Source organism: Carcharodon carcharias, chromosome 9 (genome assembly GCF_017639515.1).
Source record: "Carcharodon carcharias isolate sCarCar2 chromosome 9, sCarCar2.pri, whole genome shotgun sequence".
Classification (NCBI taxonomy): domain Eukaryota; kingdom Metazoa; phylum Chordata; class Chondrichthyes; order Lamniformes; family Lamnidae; genus Carcharodon; species Carcharodon carcharias.
Window position 1 is genome coordinate 35386763 of NC_054475.1, and position 22423 is coordinate 35409185.

Consider the following 22423-nt stretch of genomic DNA (forward strand, 5'->3'; position numbering starts at 1 on the left):
ATTTCAACATGGACCCAGCAAGGAGCATTCATGCTGTGTGCTGGCTCCACATTCAGGAAAGCGATCAAGTGTTTACCTTTCATTTTTATAGTGGCCTCCAGGAGTCCCTTTAAGGTATGCCTGTTTAGCTACTTGAAGTAGCAAAACTCCTGAGCAAAATGACATGCTGCTGTCAGGCATGATCCAATGTATCAAAGGGGTCCGACATGCATTATGCTCCCTTTTTGCATAGGTAACTGGTCTAATGCCCATTTCAGTCAGCTATCTGGAAAGATTAAGGCATGCCCTCCCTATTATGGTGATTCCCCCCTTCCTTTGTTACAAAAATTGATAGGTTGTGAACCCACTGAGTTCTTGAAAAGTGAGCAAAGCATGCCCAATTTCTCCTCCATAAAGTGTACCGCATATTAACACCTACTTGTAAGTCCACCATAAAGAATAGCAATTGTATTTAAGTGTCATTTACATACTTAACCCAAGCAACGCTCTAATCTTTCCCAATTTGAGAGAAAGAGACTATGGGGATTTCTCTCAGGGCAATGAATCCGACTAAATATATTATTTACAATGTAACATCTTCATTGTGTATGTGCTTGGCAATGCTATAGAACTGAATATTATTTTTCTCCAATATTTTCAGCAATCCACTATATTTGCTCAATTTAAGTATTTTATTGATGGTATGCTTTTTATATGTCGTACAAGGGCAGGCCAACACTGTCAGCAACATTTTGGGAGACCTGAAAAATGCCCTACCGTTAATGAGGATTTTGATATTCAGAGATTGCTTATTTATTACTCATGTTACTGATGTTTATTTAAAAAGTACTGTCCTAAAATGGCATGCTTCCACTCCGTCTTTGGCAGTGAGGGCCTTAAGTTAAATCTAGGTAAGGGAGTTGCGATTAGTGTGGAGCAGGTCATGTTTTCTCTTCTGTTGTTATGTCCGCTGATTGTTGCAGATAGCCATCATCCAGGAACTGAATATATGGGCCTGCATTCTACCCTCAGGGTGCACCTGAAGTTGGCTGGAAAAATGGATGTAAAATCTGCTCCCGGCCGAGATCGCGCTGTGAATGTGATCTCACGCTGGGTGGACAATTAAGGCCCGACCAGCGTGAAACGCAACTGGTTTTTCCATGCACGGGAGTGGAAATGCCTTGGGTGCTGGAAGAGGCAGCTCCCTGAAGGCTGCCAGGAGTTGTGAGGAAGCTGAGGGAGCTGTTTTGATGCTGTCCAAGGAGTGTCCTGGTATGCAGTCATGGCCTCAGCACGTGGTGGTCATGGCAGGTGGGAGGGCAGGTCGGGTGGGTACTCTGCCCCTTCTGCCCCTCGGTTTATCAGATGAGTGCCTGGAAGTGCTGGCTGAGGAGGCCAGTGCTGGACAACATATCTTAATGCCCAGCGACGGCAAGAGAAGGCCTAGACAGAGGTGCCGCCCAGGTCAGTGGGCACGAGGTGGTGCGCCGCACGTGGATTCAGGGCTGCAAAAGGTTCAATGATCTTCTGCAGTCAGCAAGGGCAAGTGCAGAGATGGCATGGACCTGTGAGGAGAACTGTAGTTGGGTGCCCATTGCTCAGAATGTTCAGGGGTCGAACAGTGTCTATGCCAACTGGCATTGAAGTCTGCCCTGCCAAGGCTGGGATGTCAGCACAACTGGCCTCAGCGTATTGCAGGGTGAGAAGTGCCACAGTGACACGGTCCACCTAATGCACGGGTGGGTGATGGAACCAGGAAAGGACCTTCAGGGAGACAGAGCAATAATGAGCCTTTCTAGTTTTCCCTGTCAGGAAAAGAGCAGTCATAACGCTGCAGAGCACCACAGAATGGGTGGAAGGGCAGCCAATCTGTGCTTCGTCACAAAGCACGCAAGTGATACACTGGAGCTGAAATGCCACTGGCCAGCTCGCTCCTCCGGTCGCGGTGAGGCGGGGGTCTTGGATGAAGGTAACAGTGCAGGTGATAGATCCGTGTGTGGTGGGTATTGGAAACATAACAGGCTCCTCTCATTAGAAACTGAGCTTTCATAGCCAGAGAGCCCATTGAAGCTCCAATGCAGATGGCACCATGCAGACGGTCTCCACTGTCTCCTCAGCCCGCTTACCGTGCATAGTGACTATGATGATTGAATGTACTGATCTTTTGTCTCCCTCCCGCAGATGTGCCATCCAAACGAATTGCCAGCGATCCTCAAGACCCCCCCATTAAGGTCTGATGAAGACATCGCACCTGCACCAGCGTCACACTGTCTCTCAGAACCAGGCACCACCACAGAGACCCACTCATCAGTGGGCATTAATTCTTCGGCTCCATGGGTAATGCACAGTGGTGAGGGCACATCACACTCACATCAGGAGCTGTCAGAGACAGAGAGGCCCCAGGGAGCCGACAGCGGAAGCACAGCTGAAGACCTGGACCTGCTGTGTCTGAGACAGGTGATGAACCTCTGGAGTCACCCATCAGGTGGCAGATACTGGATGTCCAGGGGATGCACAGGGAGATCTGGTGGAGATCCATGAGGGTATGCGTGGCATGCTTTCTGTCAATGGAGGAGTCCATGTGGAGCATGAGTTCTGCATTGACCTTTAACATCGAGCACACAGCCTCATCCATTGAGGTAGTGACGACTCTCATGGAGAGGCAGCTTCAGGAGCAGACTCGGGGGTTCCTGGGGTTGTATTCAGACCTGCAAGCCCGCACATGGTCTCTGACCCCAGGAAGTCACTGCCAGTGTTCGAGATGGATGAGATACCTAGTCTCTCTGCTCACAAACACATCTCACACTGGCCAATGAGCTGCCTGTCCTCTCTGTGGGCTCCTCTCAGGGTGCTCTGGATGAAGGCACCAGGTCCTCCACCCCGCTGCCAGAGGCTGCTGCATCTGATGATGCCATAACGACTGAGGAGTGCTCAGTTATGGGGCTGGATGCACCCTCCCAGGTGGAGCCTACTCAGGCTCTGGCAGACAGAGGACGACCGCCAAGGTCATAAGGGCCACCAGGACAGCAGAGTCAGGCTGCCTCCAACGCCCCTGCCAGCGAGGAGCGGGGAGGCACACCAAGACGCAGCACCCGCAGACGTAATTTGAAGGCATCTTGAGTACAACAGGCGTGTGTCACGGGTGACATTATTTGCATTAATTATTTTGACGTTTATGTTAGGGATGGACACTTTGTTTGTCCTTGTATGTTCATGTGAACATACGAACACGGAGCAGGAGTAGGCCATTCAGCCCCTCGAGCCTGCTCTGCAAGTTAATAAGATCATGGCTGATCTGATGGTAACCTCAAATCTGCATCCTGCACCCCCAATAACCTATCACCTCCTTGCTTACCAAGAATCTATCCACCTCTGCCTTAAAAATATTCAAAGACTCTGCTTCCACTGCCTTTTCAGGAAGAGAGTTCCAAAGACTCACGACCCCCTGAGAGAAAAAATTTGCCTCATCTCCATTTTAAATGGACGACCCCTTATTTTTAAACAGTGACCCCTAGTTCTAGATTTTCCCACAAGATCCGCCCTGTCAAGCCTCCTCAGGATCTTATATATCTCAATCAATTTGTCTCTTAATCTCCTAAAGTCCAGCAGGTACAAGCCTAGCCTGTCCAACCTTTCATCATAAGACAACTCGCCCATTCCAGGCATTAGTCGGGTAAACCTTTTCTATTCAGGTGTCCACCCACGCAGTTGGAGACCTATCATGTGACATATTGCTGTCACTGTGTCCCTGGAGAGGTGGAGCCTCCTGCAGCACTGGACCTCATATGTCTGGAGGTAGTTGGAGTGCTGCCTGAACCCTGTAGCCGCGGGTTGTGGCATCTTCGGTTTGCCCTCCTGCCTTGGCCTCCCTTATGTATTTGACTGATTCAATTCAACAACCTAATCCAACCTGAGGTAATGTCCAGTATTTTATTTTTTCTGTAATTCCCAACATTCTTCTTTTGTATTCATGGAAAATTGCAATTTCCAAGGGTGAACTAAGACTTCCTATAAACCAAAGCCTAGGGCAGAATTTTATGGCAGCGGGATTTTACATCCCCGCTGAAGTCAATGGGGTTTATGATGGCTTGCCGCATTTTATGGCCCTGTCCCTGCCAAAATGCGGCTGTAAAATTCTGCCCCTAGAATTTGAAGCAATTATTAATAGGAATAACAATTGACTGGATTTTGCAGTCATGAGGCTACAGATTGTGGTTGCATGCAATTCTGCTGCCGCTGCTCCTGATGGCCCACAATACCTCATGGATGCCCAGCTTTAAGTTGCTAGGTCTTTTTGAAATCTATCCCATTTAGCACAGCGGTAGTGCCACACAACATGCTGGAGAGTATTCTCAATGTGAAGGTGGGACTTTGTCTCCAAAAGGACTGTTCGGTGGTCACTCCTACCAATACTGTCGTGGACAGATGCAACTGCGACAGGTAGATTGTTGTGGACAAGGTCAAGTAGGTTTTCCCCTCTTATTGGTTCCTGTACCACCAGTCGCAGACCCAGTCTAGCAGTTATGTTCTTTAGGGTTCGGCCTGTAAACAAGACAAGCAACTTTGTATCTCTTTAACCAATCAAATTGAATAATTGTTAATGAGCAGCGCAGAGTCTGAACCAGGAGATGTCAGTTATAAAAATTAATGCTAAATCAGAAACAGAAAGTAAAATGTAGAGAGGGAAAAAAGATCAGATTAAGAGAATGAGAACAAAACAGGAAAAGTTCAAAAATGTATTTTTAAAAATCCCCCAATAATAATTAAAGTGTGAGACTTCACATGTATTAAAATTAATTTTCAATGCCATGGAGGTGTTTGGCTGTACTTAAAATTTATCCTACCATTAAAACGATACTTACATTGGAATGGATTAGATTTTTTTTCTATTGATTTTAATGGGTATAAATCGGATGGGTACTGCAACCTCACTCTTCCATACATTTTAATGGCACATCACTCAGTGAGGTACAGTTGTCACACAGCTTCTGAAGGAATAGGGCATATTAACCAGGCACTTCCTAATTTATGCATTTACATTTACATGGTTGCTGAATGTTGCTGTTCGACTTGCATGGTAAAGCGAATGCTGTTAACCTGATATTTTTACCCCAAAATCTGTTGTGTGCCACCATACATTGGAAGTCATATAGAATGCCTGCTCTGTACTTCTGCTTCTTTTGATTGGTCAAAATATAGGATGTATCAAACTGTATGTTTTGGACTAAAATTACAAATTATGTTTATTGCAATAAATTAATTAATACAGAAGCAAAAGTAAATCAGGAGATGCACAGAAATATGGTGGGGGTAGTGAAATTTTCTTGGGCAATAGTGCAAAACAGGCAATGGTGAATTGGCTGCCTGCTTTGCATTCCATTGTTTAATGCTGACTTCCGAAATCAATTTCACCCTCACAGTATCTAACTTACACTAAAACTGTTTCTGAAACCCACATAAAAGGATATTCATACTTTTTGAGCTCTTTTCTGAGTCTTTTAACTGAGTTATTTCACATTTCATATCTTGGCTCTGCACCTTGGGTTCTGCAGAGTTCTGGCTCACTGCAGTGAAATGTGAATATGGATGAAAGGGCTGAATTGAAAAAGTGGCCAATGGCCTGTCGACTATACTCTCCCTTCAAGAGGTCTCTGGATAGAGAACAGTCAATCAAATTTGATCAGAATCAGACCCAGTGGTGGGAAGCTTGTGTTCCATGCAAATGAGTTTAGAGCCACTTGACAGACACCAGTTTTACATTTGTGCATGCTTCACATACCCAATTAATGTTTTGACAAGAGATAATTGATTTTTAGAAACAGCCTTCTGCATCTCTGTTTACAAATCAAAGCTTGCATTCTATAGACCCCTCATACCAACATGACACATTGTAATTCCCAGGACAAGACATATATCATCTTAGCACTAGTTAGTTCAAATTCAGTCCCACAATCCTATATACAATGGAGCATGTAGATATGCAATTATGTAATACCATGATTTTATAATTTGAAACTGGACAGACCATAATATGATATCTGAGGTTTACCAAAAGCAAGACCATTCATGAAATATGTACTGAAACCAGTTTGTATGAGGACAAGTTAAGAAGTGTTTAACAATTAACAACCCATACAATTGCAACAAATCTGTTTTGTTTCCTATTTAAAACATGCTTGACAGATTTTCCAAGGCTCTAGCCCATTATCGGGGCCTCTCATGCAGTAAATGGTTTAGCAGAAAATCATGGGTGCATTATCAGCAACTTCCTACCCTTTCATGTGATTGGATGGGAAATGATGAGAAGAGTGCCCACAACCTTTCAATAAGTCACCTGCTGCATCCAAGATCTTGTGGTGGAAAAGTCCCACGCCTAAATGGGCTTGATTTTAACAGGATGGGATTGAGGCCTGAAGTGCTCCTGAAGAGCTAGATATCAGTGGCAATCCAAGGGAATGGTGCCTGACACAAGCTTCTTGCAGGGGCTTAATGAGGATGTTCATACTCGTTTAAAAAAGAAAGGCTGAGGGGTGACAGAACTGATGTCTTTAAAGTTATGAAAGGTTTTGATAGAGCTGGCACAGAGAGAGTGTTTCCTCTTTTGGGGAAGTGCATAACTTGAGGCCGTCAATACAGTATAGACACCAAGAAATCCAGGAGGGAATTCAGAAGAAACTTCTTCACCTAAAAGGTGGTGAGAAAGTGGAATTTGGTATCAGGGACTGGTTGAAGTGAATAGTATAAAGCATTTAAGGGGAAACTACACAAGCTTATGAATGAGAAGGGAAAAGATGATTGTGATGATAGATTTTAAACGAGAAAAGATGGGAGGAGGCTTGAGTGAGGCATAAACGCTGGCACAGACTGGTTGGCTCGAAAGGCCCATTTATGTACCAGATATCCTTTGCAATCCTATATAATGTGCTGTTTTGGGGAGGGAGAGGGAAAGTGAGGACAGGACAGCCGCAGAGATTCCTTCCAGAGACGGGAGCAAAACTCTGCTCCTCCAGGACTCCCAGCAATCATCCTGGATAGCAAAAAATTAAAACATACATTGGCTGCTCTGTAGCATCCTATCAGGTTCCTGTGGAGGCCTTGCCACCATGCAGGCCTCCCCTTCAGTTGCAGTCAAAATAATGTTGAAACACTGATATCATAATTATATCATAGCCTTTTCAATTTAATTTGGCTCCTTGACAGCCTATCAGTAGCAGGAACCTCAACTAACTAGAGTTGGTAAAGGTTAAATGGCTCCAGGCAGGAATGGAGTGAACATGCGTGGATAAGCAACTTGGTAAATTTTAACCTCTCACACACACTGGGCAGAATTTAATGTTCCCCCTTGAGGTGGCCTGGGAGATGGGGCGGGGGGCGTATAATAAGGTGGAAAGGTGTGGGGTGGAGACCCTGCCACTTTCCAAACTCCCCCAAATCCAATTAAGTCAGGGGTAGGAACGGTCAAAAATGGCCTTATCACCTGCAGGCCAGCTAAGGCCACTTAAGAGCCTCAGTCCACTGCTGCATGTATTCAACCAATGGTTAGCGGGAGCCATACCATGTGGGAAAACTTCCAAGCAAAGCCCTACAGTTATGCCTGCAGCCTGGTAAGGTGGGAGGGAGAGGGGGAGGTCATTCCTTCTCAGTCATCTTATGCCCAACAAAGGGACTCACAAACAACAAGGGAAGGGCCCTTGGGAACACATCCTCCCCCCCCCCACGTTCACAATGACTCCTGCCTCCAACCCTCCCACCCGCCCTCCCGCCACCCCTCCACCCCTCCTCCTCAACCCTCCCACCCCGCCACCTTGCCAGGGCCTCCAACACTGGCTGCAGCGATCCCACCCAGTACTCACCTTTGTCCTGGGCTCCAGTGCTGATCTTTTTACGAAGCTCCACTGCAGTACCGGCAGTGGCCACCGCTCCTAGTGGCACAGCTGGTACAGGAGGACTGTCGGTCTCTGATTGGCTGGCAGTTTTTGGAAACGAGACATCCACCCTCCATCAATGTGAGGTGGGAAATTGCCCCTGTTGGAGACAGGAACCCCAATGGCAGCCAACCTGCTGCCTAACTGGGAGTTAATCTTATTAGGGCTTCCAGAAACTGTTGCAGCAGCATTGCCACAAGCTCTCCAGAAAGTGAACACATCCACCATTGTGACCATTAAATTCCGATCACTGTTGCTACCTGCCAGGTGGATTTGGGGAATTAATGTTGATTCCAGTATGTTTTGAAAATTCCTGCTCACCAATTTCAGAACAATATTCTCCTTGCTCCAGAAACAAACCTTCATTTTTGAAACAAAATAAGTTTATTAATACACTATTTCCAAAAATGATTTCTCCTCCCTTCTACTGAAGACATTATGAAGCAAGGTTCAATAAAAAAGCACCATGAAAAAATCTGAGGCGAGATACAGGTTTCATTAAAATGGTACAATTTTCTTTACATTATTGCAGTCTTCCAATAAATTATGTTAAGGAATTTTAATGTGCTAATTTTAATTCACCATTTTCCCCTTTACATGAAGAAAATGTAATGGATTAATAAGTCTTATATGGATATCTCTCAATACCTTGAAACCACTGTCTTTTAACTCATCCCTAACGCCAAAATCTTGACTATTATTTCTGTGAATTTATATTGGAGTGGTTTTAAAAGGTTAAGCATCAAAATTTCAAATTTTCTTTTTGTGGTTCTTTCTTCCCTAGGCCTGGAGAGAATTGGGCGGAATAATTCTTATGAGCAAGAAGGGAAAGTACTGTTTGTTATTGACGCAGTTTATGCCATGGCACATGCTCTGCACAACATGCACAAAGACCTCTGCCGAGGATATGTTGGGCTTTGTTCCAAAATGGATCCTATAGATGGCAAGGTCCTCCTTGAATATATCCGTAAAGTCAACTTCTCTGGTAAGTGTACAGAAGCATTTACCTACTGGATGTTCTTGTTGGAGGGAGGGTTCAAAGTTTCTCATTGCACCAGGCCCAGAGGCTTAGAGCTGGCATGGATATTTGCTACCAACTTGAGTTTTTATATGTGCTTGCAGAATGTTATGAAATTACCATTTTCTGTATTGCAAAGCTTTCAAATTATGAGCTTACGTTAAGTATGATCACGGAACATTGGGTTTAGCTATCTATATTCAGTTGTTGATGTCGCTTACACACAGTGTGAAATATTTAATGGAACGTTATTCAAATGTAAGCAGTGAATAAAAGGTTTGGCAGAAATACTATGTGAAAGGCTAAACTTAGCTCATTGGGAGGTTTCTAATTGTATTGGCAGAATTTAATGGAAATCACTGTATTTACTGATAAAATTTCCTTTGTTATAAATGAATCCAATATGTCAAAAACTTCAGAATTATGTCATCTGTTGTAGCTTTCTGTGATTTCTTCAGTTAATATTCCGCAGATGAATGTATTTTTTCATCACATGTGCCAACATAAGAAAAAATGAAAAAACCATAACCTCAAAATTAGTGCTGTACATAGAATGCAAATACTTGACATAAATGGTGTGACATTACCTTGTTCACAATTGTAATAGAGGCTTAATACAATTCAAATGAACAAGTTAACAACTGTCTTAAAATAATAGACAAAGGAATGCCACATAAACAAGGTAAGCAACCATATGTTAAATGCTGCCATAGTCAATCCTGGGCAGATACTTTTTATTTATCTTTTTAATGCATTGAGGATGGGAATACAGTCAAACCCTTGTATCAGTCTGATAGATAATTGCTACATGAGGTTTTACACTATTATCAAGAGCAGATGGAATTACATGTGAAATACAAGATAGACACTAAATGAGAGCCAGACAAAAGGAAGAACGGAATCAACATTTTCAGGGTAAAGACAACATATTCTTTGAGACAGCTGAAGAGAGCAGAAGATTTGAAAAATAATGATGTGCTGCACAATCAAGTAAGTCAAAAAATGTGATTGAATCATAAAGGAAAAGATATAAGAAGAACTGATGAGAAAGAACTGGATGACAGATAATCACACAAAGAGAATATGACCAAAGCGTTTTGAAGCAAAATAAAATGCTAATTTTCATGCTAGCTAGAGACAGTGAACCAGATTTCCATAAACACGAAGAAGCCTTTCCTTAGGTTGGCGCCATTATCAGTCTCAATTATCTGCTTTCCTGGTTATCTGCCAAGGTTTTCATGGAATCTTGCCGAATATGTTGCCTCATTTCACAGCCCACCAACACCAATATTTCTATTGACAGAAATCAACCTCAAAGGAAATGAAGATTCCATTTAATTTCTGCTTGTATTGTCTTTTATTCTGCATCTGGAGGTAGGCAAGATCTGCAGTGTAGTAGTTTACCTTCATTATGGCATATAACGGAAACTCCATTATATAAGCAAGTCATGTGTTATCATACTTTAGATAAAATGTAAATGTGAATGTTTTTCACAAATTGAACTTCAACACATCTATATTCATTATAAACCTTTCTCAGAGAAACATTTTACCAATGCTAATTAAGAGCAGTATAATTATTCTCGTAAGCAATTATTTCCACTGAAACAGAATGCTTTACTGAGGTTGGACTTGAGACCGTATCTTGCAAAATATGACCACAAACAAAACTTAAAATGCTGTGTTCCCCATTGATATTCTTTTAACTTCTGTCTACTCGTTACATTGATGGTTAAAAACAATCATACCTAAATTGCCACACTTATAATTTGGGTGCTAAATTACCTTGACTTTGATGACAGTCACAATTTTGAAGGGATTATTCAATTTCATATTATGAAAGAGAAATCTTAGGCAGTCCTTCGAGATCAGGGATGACTTGCTTCCATTCTGGTTCAATGGGTTCTGAAATGGCTGATAAGTCCAATGTGCGATCTGCAGACTCTGCCATATGTGGGGCAGATGGTCCTTGAAGGGTTGGGTAAGTGAGTTGTTTGGAGGTTTATAAGCTCCCTCTGACACCTCGATTTTGCCTCAGCACATTCTTGGCGGAGTTTCTCCATGTGTTCAGTGCCTTCTCGGATGAGGCTTCTCTATTTTGGTTGGTGGTAAGCCAAGGACTCCCATGAATCGGCAGAGATGTTTAACCTCTTCAGGGATGCTTTGAGGACATTGCTAAAGTTTAATTATGCACTTAGGAAACTCCATTGGTTGTCATAGGAAAATGTCGAATGACTCACAAAGTAATTTAGGTCCCTACAACTAATGCATTACACAGATGACAAGAAGCACCAAATTACTAGGCCAGGATTTTCCCCTCAGCAATTTGGGGGTGAGGCCCGCTCGCCGAGGGGAAAATGACGCGGGATGAGGTTGGGAGGAATCAAATATTCACGAAGGTGGGTGGAGAGCGAAATCAGCTGTCCACCCACCGATCTGTTAATGGCCAATTAAGGCCATTGACAGGCTAATTAACATTACTAAACATTCTGCCCGGCCAACCTTAAGGCTGGTGGGCAGGCCAGGAGCCCCAGCGGGCTTCTGAAAAAGCATGAAACCTCATCCACTGGCGGGATGAAGTTTCATATACGTTTTTTAAAAAGTTAATACATTTTATGTGTTTATTATTAACATGTCCCATCTCGTGTGACATTGTCACATGAGGGGGACATGTTAATAATTTTAATAATTCTCTATTTTTAGAGTTTACTTACCTTTCACTAAACTCCCTGAGACAGGACTTTGCCTCAGGGAGCAGTGCGCTCTTTCATGCATGCGCGAAAGAGCGCACTTTGACAGTTGGGGATTCCCTCCACCCACCGCACAGGAAGCGCATAGCATTCCTGTCAGGCAGGCCGCTGGGCGGGCCTTAATTGGCCTGCCCACTCAAAATGGCGGCGGGCCCCGTTTCAGTGGCGGGGATCGGCTGCCCGCCCGCCGGTGAGCCGGTGGGCCCTGCCCGCCAGCCAACAGCTAAATTCTGCCCTAATTACACAAATATAAAATTAGTTTTCCTAGCCCAGATAAGTTTTTAATCAATAGTTATGAATTTGTACACTGTTAAAAACCCAGTTACACCTCATTGGCAAGCCATAACCTTTTGGGAGGTTTAAAAGTGATATTAGAGGGTAAAAGTGGAAGTTCTGATCAGTTCGGTGATTTCTAAAGGTTTGCCGCCTGTGGGATCTTCAACAGTGCACCATGTGGAGGAGCAAGGAAACTTCTGGAATTCCACATTTAGTTGCACACGTGCAAACACCAAGTCTTGGATTTTACTGCCCCTCCTACCCGGCTGGATATCATGGTCCTGCTGAACTGAATATAGATTTAAATGGCTCACCGCATCCACTGGAGGGAGACACACTGCGGTGGGGCCATGAAATCCTGGCCCAAATTGCTGTCAGTGTTCAAAAGTTTAATTCACACAATGAACACTGACAGTTCTGCTGTTCTTACAAATGCAAAATCTGGATCATTATAAAAAACAATGAGGTTTTTAGAATAATAAAATACTGATCGACAATATCACTGAACAAAAATTATGCCTTTCAGTTCCTGTAGAATTCACCTAAAACAACAATTGTATACTGGATATTATTGACAATTTTCTTTTCCAAAATGTTTATGGCTGTTTACAGACACATTTAGGCTTCATCCATCTTTTTCATTGATATTCATTTCTATGCGTACATGCAGACTAGTGAAGTAAGAAACTCCTTGACCAATGTGCCTTTATTGCCTAGCTGTTGGGAGACAGAATAATTGTTCAATTAGAAGGCTCAGTAATGTTGAAGCATGTTAAAATTAACACTGGTAGATGTATCATACTAAAGCTGTATAAAATACATAGATCATTTCAGCAGAAAATATATGCTTGATATATTATAACATTCTAAAATTCTAGGAAATTCAGTTGCAGCTGCCACCATCAATATCACAACTTGACTTGTTTTCCAATATAGCCTCTGCTCAATTCTTGGGACATGGTCTGTTCAGAAGCTTAAGAGGAGATCTGTTGTAATAGAGGTGTTTATATTGATGAAGAAATTTAATAGCCTTTATAGGGGGAAACTATTTTGTCTGTGGGGGTATTCAAAACAAGGGAGCATAACATTAAAATTAGAGCTGGGCCATTCATGGAAGATGCCAGGGAACACCACACAAAAGGTAATGGTAATCAGGAACTGTCTCCCACAGAAAGCTGATCAGACGAGCTCAGTTGCAAATTTCAAAACTGTGATTGATGGATTTTTGTCAGGTAAGAGTATTGAGAGATATGGAAGGAAGATGAATAGATTGATATAGACTAACCTATATCTAACTGAAGACAGAACAGGTTCAAGGGGCTCCATGGTCTCCTTTTATATTTGAGTGAAATTACATTTTTGCAGAAGTAAACATTGATCATTATTCACATAATACTGTAGCAGTTATCAGTGACGTATGATCTTTTACATAGTGAATGCTATAATTAATTTTACCCTGGTGGAAATAAAGACCGATGTAGCCATCCAGCAGAAAATGGTTTCTTCACAATTGCGATAGCTTTTGCAAGAAGATATGGGGTTCTATTTGTCAATGTGTGCAACTCAGAATCTCATTTATTTTTTGTTTCAAATTGCCTTTTTCCCCCGCATTCACATGTTTAGAGATTGTCCCAAGTTGTGCTACTTCATATTTTGTTGCTTTGAACTGCATCTGTGACCCATCTGCCGAACTTCTACATTGCACTGCTGACTTACAGTATCTTCCTCAACATAGCTTTGTCACTATTCTGGAGCCTGATGCCTGAGTTCTGTTCCAATCCCAGCAATCAAAGTTTCATTTGTGCTTGGGTGAGGACTCCTTACTCTTTGTTGACATAATTTGGGTCCCAGAGAGGGAAATGCATCATAAGTGTTGCTAATTTCATCACAGTTTTTCGGAAGTGCAAAAGACAGTGAACCATGATAACTGATCAAAAAAACTGAAAAAAAATCAAGGCCTGAATCTGACGTTCATTGGGCGTGCGCAATTGGCGAGCCCAGAAGCAGATGTGAAATGTGCTTCCGCCTGCGATCGGCTCCCGACCACGATTTCACGTTGTCTGGCCGATTAACAGCCAGCCAGTGTGAAACGCGCCCGGAGAAAAGCTCAGCACTGCCAGTGGGGGTGGGAAGAGGGCGGACACCGACATCACTGAGGGCGCTGATGAGTGCTTCCACTGAGCTCCCTGAAGGCAGACAGCTTCTTGGGGCAGCAGACCTCCAAATAATAAAAGAAAGCACAAAAATGCTGCAAAAGATGTCCATGCAGCACAATCGAGCACCCGAAGGCAGACCTCATTAAAAAAAAAAATGCAAAGCCTGCCTGGCTGATTGGCCCATCTGCCAACCATAAGATTGGACGGGCCACAAAAAATCACATACAACTGGGCCGTTAATGAGCTTAATTGCCCACAAAAGTCCGAAGAGCGTCCGGCTTTTGCACATGCCTGCCAAGCCAAATATTGCACGAGTGCGCGATAATGTCGGGATGCTCACCCAACATCATCTCACATGATTTTATGCCCGCCCGGTTGGGAATACACCCACCCGCAGGATGTAAAGTTCTGGCCCAAGAGTTGTGGAGAAAAATAGACATAAAATATTTACTTTTTGTCATAAATGTATAGATTATAGGTCATCAAATAAAAATTTTAAACTAATGCCATTGTTTGGGCACCTTAATTGTGAGCTCAAACAATATGGCTGTGAGTCATTGATCTCTGGAGTTTAACGGATGACATCTGTTCAATATGATAGTTATTGGAAACTTGACGATAAGAAAACGCTTGCTAATGCTGGGCTTTGCTAATGACTGCATAAGCTAGAACGACAACAACACTATGGGACATAAAAGAGAAATACAACTCTTAAAATCATGGAAATTATTTGAACTTATTTTAATATTTATAGTTAAATAGCAAAAATTATAACAATCTGAGCAGCATACTAGATTCAAGGAACATCAAACCTACATCAAGCACAGTGAATAGGACAAGTCTGCTATTGTCAAACATGCTCAACTTAATAACCACGACATCCAATAGTCCAACTCTAAACTTATCTCATCCATCACACGCTGGCATACAAGATGTGCAAGGGATGCTATGGAGATCTACCAACACCACATCATTCCCCAAGACAGTGGCCTTCTCATCAGTGGCATCTAGCAACCCTTACTTTTTTATTAGTTCATGTGGGCATCACTGGGTAGACCAGCATTTATTTCCCATCCCTAATTGCATTTGTTCAGAGGGCATTTAAGGCTAACCACATTGCTGTGGCTCTGGAGTCATATATAGAATCATACTAGACTCAATTATGAAACACACACCCATCAAGTAGAAACTCAAGCAGAAATGCACTACCATCTATTCTACACAGTTGACCAATCAGCAGCAAGAATGTTAACATGAACAGGCCTATTACAAACACCATAACCTGCCCATATTCCCACCCTCCACTTTCACTTGTTCCAGTCATTCCTCTGGATAATGGCAGAGTGTGCTGCCTGAAATGTTGAGGTCTATCAGTTCTTCCAAGGAACTCTTTTAAGGTAACAACTGCACTTTTCAGAGCAAAATTCTTTATGGTGTTGAATTCCTCAATGTTACCGCCCTCACCATGCAAACCTTCAAACACCTTTCAGAGATGTAAAGTTGGTTGGAGTATAGGTGGTGTGCTGGGATATAAGCTGTGAGATCAAAACAGAAGTTCTGTAATTCCACAGCCAACTTGCAAAATTCCTGTGAACAAAGGGACTTATAACAAAAATGGGGTGATAACGGACAATTTTACCGGCCCCTGGCAAGGGGCTTTGAGGAAGTGTGGTGGGGGTGGGGGTGAAAGTCAATAAAATGGTGGGGAACTGCATCAGCCGGAATCCCCGATGTCTTTCTGCTACTGGACTGGTTTCTCAGAGGTGGCTGGACAGCAGGGCCATGAGTTTGCAGGATGGCAGCAGGCAGACAGTTGAGACAGTGAAGCTGCCAATAGTGATGTGATTTTGCAGTGTTTTCTTTTAATTTTCCCTGGAGCACCTGAGTTCCAGGGAGTATCAGCGCCTTGCTTGTCAAAAGAGGTGGTAACTCAGCAGCAGATGAGTGGTGGCTGGATGTGATAGCCATTGCCAGCAGGCAGGCTAACATTCATTGAAGCAAGGAATTGAAAAGTCAGAGAGATTGCTGTGTAAGCCCATTTCCTGGGGCAGTTATTGGAAATGTCTCTGCCTAATTCACTTATTGTGTAGGCTGCAGTAGGAGTGTGAGCGGCTTTGAGTGTTGAGAGCTCCAATTTTCAATGGTTGGTAGGCATTCAGAGTTTGACTCCTTCAGTGAGTAAGAGAGTTAGAGACTGCCTCAGCCCATAGAGCACGGCTGCAATATCTAGAAGTACTACAGTCAAGAGAGCATGAGGAGATGTGGACAAGGAGTGTGCATAGATCCAAGAATGCACACCTATGTTTGCAGAAGTCACCACCCAGCTGAAAGGATTTTCAGATGGAGATTCTACTTCATGGAGATGTCGGATCAGACTGCTGGATGGGGAGTTGAGGCCAATGAAACATGATGGCCACTCAATGCCTGTGGCTTTGCAGGTGACTGTGGCACTCAACTTGTCTGGAGACATTAGTGGCATACCCCAGTCAAAAACTCTTTGCTGCATCAAGCAGGTGTCAGATGCCATGTACCAGAGGGCAGAGCAATACATAAGGTATCACACCAATGGGCCAGTCAGGCTGAGAGCCTGATATATTTCAGGGCCATCACTGGATCCCTTTAGGTTCAGGGGCTGATCAACAACACTTGCCTTTCCCTCAGTGAAGGGCTGCCCTGTTGCAACCCATCATAACTCCATTATCTCCTCCATTGAAGTCACTACAGCTATGAATAACACAGTACCTCCAGTTCTTCTCTGCTGCCCGTGAGCACTCTTCTCCTGCAAACACAGGCATACTCATGTCACTTTTGTCTCTCATAGCCCAACTACACAAGTCAGTCTGTGCCAGTTCCCATGGCTATTATTAGACCACTACAAGCTGCCATTCAATCTTGACAAACAGGAATCACCTCTGACTGACAATGGGGCATTGGTGTAAGGCTAGTCTGTGGCTCAGTGTGGATGATGGTGATTGGTCATGCCTGATGCTTGGATCAGCCACCACATCTCATACCTCATGGGTGCCATTTATGATATGCAGGGTGGCGCATTTGCTATTATGAATACCACTCATATTCCCAGACCACACCAGTCATTGACTTGCTTCCAGCACTTCACCCATGATTATGCGACCACCCAGGGGCTTCTGACTTCTTCAGCCACGTCCAGCAATGCTTTTTTTGTGGGAAAAGCACCTCTCTTTGTTTTCTCACTTCCTGGACAAGTACCTCCATGGAGGTGTCAGTAAAACTTGGACAGCCCCCTTCCTCTGACTCCAGCCATTCTTGTACAGGCTCCCTTCTTCAGCACCCCTTCTAATGCCCTCTATCTATGCAGCCTGTATGAAGGTGGCTGGCTGCCCTTTGACCTGCTGGAATTTCCTCCCACCAACCACTTGTTATTGGCCATTTCCTCTGCTTGCTGTCCGTTAATTGGCTACAGACAGGGAATGCCCTAGGATGTTCTGCCACCTGCCCATGTAATTGCTGAAATGAACTTGAGTCTGGCATCAGGACTTCCTCTCAATGGGAATAAATCCTGTCCAAATAGGCAAAGGTGATGTATTTTAGAAATGTGCAAAAAAAATAAGAGTTTCAGTATAGTATGTAGACAGAAAACAGTAAACGTTGTAATTTAACATTTATCTGTTTCATGTCAAATAAATGATCTTTTGGTTTATAGCTTGTGTTTTGTCTGGTAGTATGTATGCAGCCTCATAGCAAAGACAGGGTAAATCATACGCTGGGACATTTTACATTGCAGTAAGCTGAAGATCAGCACCAGTGAACTCTCTGTTCAATCATTTTGCATTTCCACTGTTTACCCATATATTGCACAGTTAAAGGCATACTCGGGATTTGAGACCCATTTATGGGGACAATTGTTGACATATCACACTAAAATATATAGCATCAAAATCAAAAACAAAATGGCAGAGACAAATTATCGTCTAAGTTCAGGGTTAGCAAGTCTCTTAAGGGTAGATAAGCATTTGAAGCAGGGGGAAGGTTCAGGTCTAGGGAAAAAGCTGGGATGTAGGATTACTTCAGATTAGTCTTGCAAAGATCTGGCACAGATATGATAGCTGTAAGGTCTTCTGCTGTACTATAAACTCCTATGGTTTTAAAGGGCATCAGTTGGAACACATTTTGCCTAAGATGGCATAATTAATACTTTTGGTACATCTGGTTGAGTTGATATGATTAAATAGCTATACTTGTGTGGGATCACATCTATTAGATGCATTAGAGGGCATTAGAGTTTATGCAGGCAGAGAAGTGTGATTTATTTGGGAGAGTAGCTGGTATAGCTGATGAGACTCAGAAAAGGCACACCTAACATAGTAGTCCAAGAAAGCATAAGCAGCAAAAGTGAAAGATTATCATTTTAGGAATAAATAGAATGGCGACTACTATTCATAAAGATTACAGATGTTCCATAGCTACCAGAGATCATGGAACTGACAAATTTTCCACAAAAAATCTGGAACAGCTAGTGTAAGAAGCATCAAAGCTGTACATCATCCTGCGAAAATAATAGATGTTACTTGCTAACAGGTGATATTAAGTTTTTATTAGTTGTGTTTAATAATGATATTGAGTTTGGGGGAAAGAAAGCAAAATTAATGAAGGAAACTACTGCCTTTGTCCTTTGAGAAGAAATTGCAGTTTTAAAGGTCTTAGTTGTAACAAGAGGGAAACATTAATCCTACAAAGAGCAGGTACTTCAATGCAATTTGCTGTTGTCAATTCCGTATTAATTTCATGCCAAAGAAGAATATCAATACGGATTTCACATGAAAATACTTGGTGCTTGATATGTTTACATGTATATAAAACCAGAAGCTTCATTCGCTCCATTATGCTGTCACCTGAGCCCATTAATTATATTGGAGTCATGAAGATACTGCTCCTTACCTTTCTGTGTTCTGTGTTAAATTCCAGCTATACTGAGCAGGGTGACAGCACTGTGTTTAAGATGTCTATTTTACTACCCTGAAAGCACAAGTTCAGCTGTTAGTCAGGCTGACACTGATAGGAAAATCAGCCTTCCACACAAACACTTCATGGACTATCCATCGAGGCTTGGGGGAGGAGGAAGAGGGGGAGGAGGTGGGTAGCAACAACACATTGCTCATCTTACTCTGACATCTGCAGTCCTGTTCAGCAAGTGGAATATCAGAATAGCCTACATGGTATTAAATACTTTATCAGCTGAACAGGACTGCGAAGAAGTGAAATCTTGGTGGAAAAGGGAAAAAATACAAAGAGATTAATAGAAACGAGAGAAAATTTCATTATACTGGAAAACGTTGCAAAAAATTTAAGGATTGCACAGTCAATCTGAGTGACTCATAATCCAGTTAACTTGGTCCTCAATAGTTTGGATTAAATTATGCCATAGTTATATTAATCCTAATATCAGTTCTGGACCAAATCATGTGACTAATGAAATACAAAGGCCTTTACAGTTTTGTGTTTCCTGTTACCACGTGCTGAAAAATGTATAAATCCTAGTTCTGCCCCCTCCCTACCCTCACCAAGGCACAGCTAAGGGGTAATTTTAATATCCTGGTAGATAGACAACCAGTGAGATATGCAGACTCCCCGCTAAGGGAGTCTATATGGGAGGCCCAGATGGCATTGGCAAGGTCTCAATTGCATCTTGCTATTCATCTGGCTAGTTTCTGGCAGGCAAAGATCACGTGGCCTGGAGGCTGCGCAGGTAAGTATTGGAGAGGTGAAGTTGAACTGAGTCTCGAGCATGGGAAGGGGTTGCCCAAGCCAGCAGAGGCCCACATTCTCCTGTGGACCCTGGAGCAGCTCTGTCTACCTCAAATTACAACAACATTTTATTATTTATTACTTAACATTGTAAAACATCCCAAGACACTTCATAGGGACATTAACAAACTTTGACATTATGTCACATATAAACAGGTATTAGGGCAAATGACCAAAAGCTTGGCCAAAGAGGTAGGTTTTAAGAAGTATTTTAAAGGAGAAAAGAGTAGAAGAGAAGCTGTGCTTTAGGGAAGGATTTTTTAAGGCTTTTCCTTGACATGTTATGCTGAACAGAATGCTTCCATTGCACGGTCTCCTCTTTCACAGCTAAAATGCCATTGCGACCCTATTAAGGTCACAGGAGACCAATTAGGGCAGATAAATGAAGTTTCTGCCTGAGTTAGGTAGGCACCTATGCCACCAGCAATTTCCCTTTACTGCAGCCTCATATTGTCACAATTCACCATTTGATACTAAGCAAACTTGAATGACAGACAAAGAACACAGTAATAAAGATGTTACATCAACTATTTTTGCCCGAAGTGAGTATTCCTTTATTCTAATTTTTTGAAACAACATTTGCATCATACATATCCCTGGGGCACTGCCCCCTCTCTCTAGCAGAGACAGAGAAGTTCATGCAAATGCTGCAGGAGTGCTGGTTTCCCATGTTTGATGAGTTCAGGTGGTATAGGCATCATCAGCTGGAGCTTTGCCAATGGTAAGCGAAACAATAGCATTGCCAGGCTCCTTCGCTGTGAGTTCAATATTCAGCTCTTCCATTTCAGGCAGGCTCTCCATGGTGTCTACAGCTTCCTCGGTGAACATGTTCTCCCTGGAGGACAACACAAGGTAGCATTTTACCCATCTCCCCAACTGTTTTCTCAAGGTAAATTAGGGATGGACAACAAATGCCATCGACGCGTACATCCCATGAAAGGAAAAAAAGACAGTGGTGACCTCCCTGCCTTTGTTTTCAATGGAGTTATTTCCTTTGCTGATGGACATGTTGCCTTTTTGACCCATCATACGTGCCCTTAGTGTTTCTTGTGTCAAAGGACCCTGAATCTGTGTGGTTCAGAACTGGAAAATCCAAAAATTGACCTGATTTTCTCAGTCTAACAGCTGCAGGAGAAATGCTGTAAACAAAAGAGTCCATGGTATGTTGCTTTCATCAATCTCACCAAGACATTCAACCATGTTTGCAGAGGTGATCTACTTAAGCTGCCCACCAAATCACCTCTTTCCTGGCAAAGTTGTAACTAATCATCATTGGTGCTGCACCTAGAAGTCTGTTGGACTTTACTGCAAACAGCTCAAAGTGCATTCAGAGTCTTCTCACCTGGATCTCTTGTAATTAATGAGAGCAGATTGCTTGGTTTTAATGACAAATTCCATTACAATGATGTTAGCTTCAAACTTGTCACCATTTTTCACTCTTGCTTCCCATACGCTGAGAATGTGGCATTTTAAATGGTGTCTTGAAGTATGCTCCACTTTGCTTCTGCACTCTGCATGGGAATGCTGGAGAGCGCCTATTCAATCAGGTCAAGGAACTGTTAGTTCCATCAGGGTAGGCAGTATGGCTGACATTGGAATGAGGACAGCCTTTCTGGTTTGAATGAAAAAGACTCAGGTCTCAAGGGTTGAATCCTAAACCTGGTGCACACCAGGGGGTGATCTGAATCGCTGTCACCGCTGGGGTAGCTATGTGTATTGAAAGTGCTGTTGAGATGTTCTTGTCTGGTCAGTTGGTGTGAATGTCCTGATCTTGGATGTCTCCAGGACACCTTGTGAAATGGTTTGTTCTGAAATAACTATCTGCAACAGCTATTGAGGCATCTCCCTGCTGACCATTGTGGGAAAAATGTTGCCCTTATCAGACTGCAGATCTTGGCTGAATGGATCTACCCTGAATCTGTGTGGTTCAGAACTGGAAAATCCAAAATTGACCTGATTTTCTCAGTCTAACAGCTGCAGGAGAAATGAAACAAAAGAGTCCATGGTATGTTGCTTTCATCAATCTCACCAAGACATTCAACCATGTTTGCAGAGGTGATCTATTTAAGCTGCCCACCAAATCACCTCTTTCCTTGACAACATAACGTGTAAGGTCAACTGTAACAGTGCAACATCGGGACCTTTTGACATCCGCAGTGAGGTCAAATAGGAATGCCTTTTGGCACCCAGACTCTTAGGCATACTCTTCTCTTTGCCGGTGTCATATGTCTTCGGTTCATCTAGGGAACGTGTCTACTTGCATACTAGAGCTGACGGAAAGCTGTTCAGCCTTGCCCGCCTGATATCCAAGACAAAGGTGTGCAATTCCTCATCAGAGAGTTGCCCTACACCATTTATGTCACATTAGCATTCTACACTGATGAATACCTGCAGCGGCAAATGGACAGACTCTCTCATGCCTATAAAACATTTGGTTTGACCATCAGCATCAAAAAGACAAATGTCTTGGTCTAGGATGTTGCCGTACCACCATCCATCAGCATTGGCGATGTGCTGCTGTAGGTTGTTTATGTT

The 22423-nt window shown here is 43.0% G+C and overlaps 1 protein-coding gene across 1 annotated transcript in view; it reads left to right on the forward strand.

Moving 5' to 3' along the window:
• The window catches only part of grm4 (glutamate receptor, metabotropic 4), a 1385277-nt gene that overhangs the window by 929625 nt on the left and 433229 nt on the right, over positions 1–22423 (forward strand). The window contains exon 7 of the mRNA XM_041196119.1: positions 8689–8889. Coding sequence (XP_041052053.1) covers positions 8689–8889 — 201 coding nt within the window. The remainder of the gene's footprint in view (positions 1–8688; positions 8890–22423) is intronic.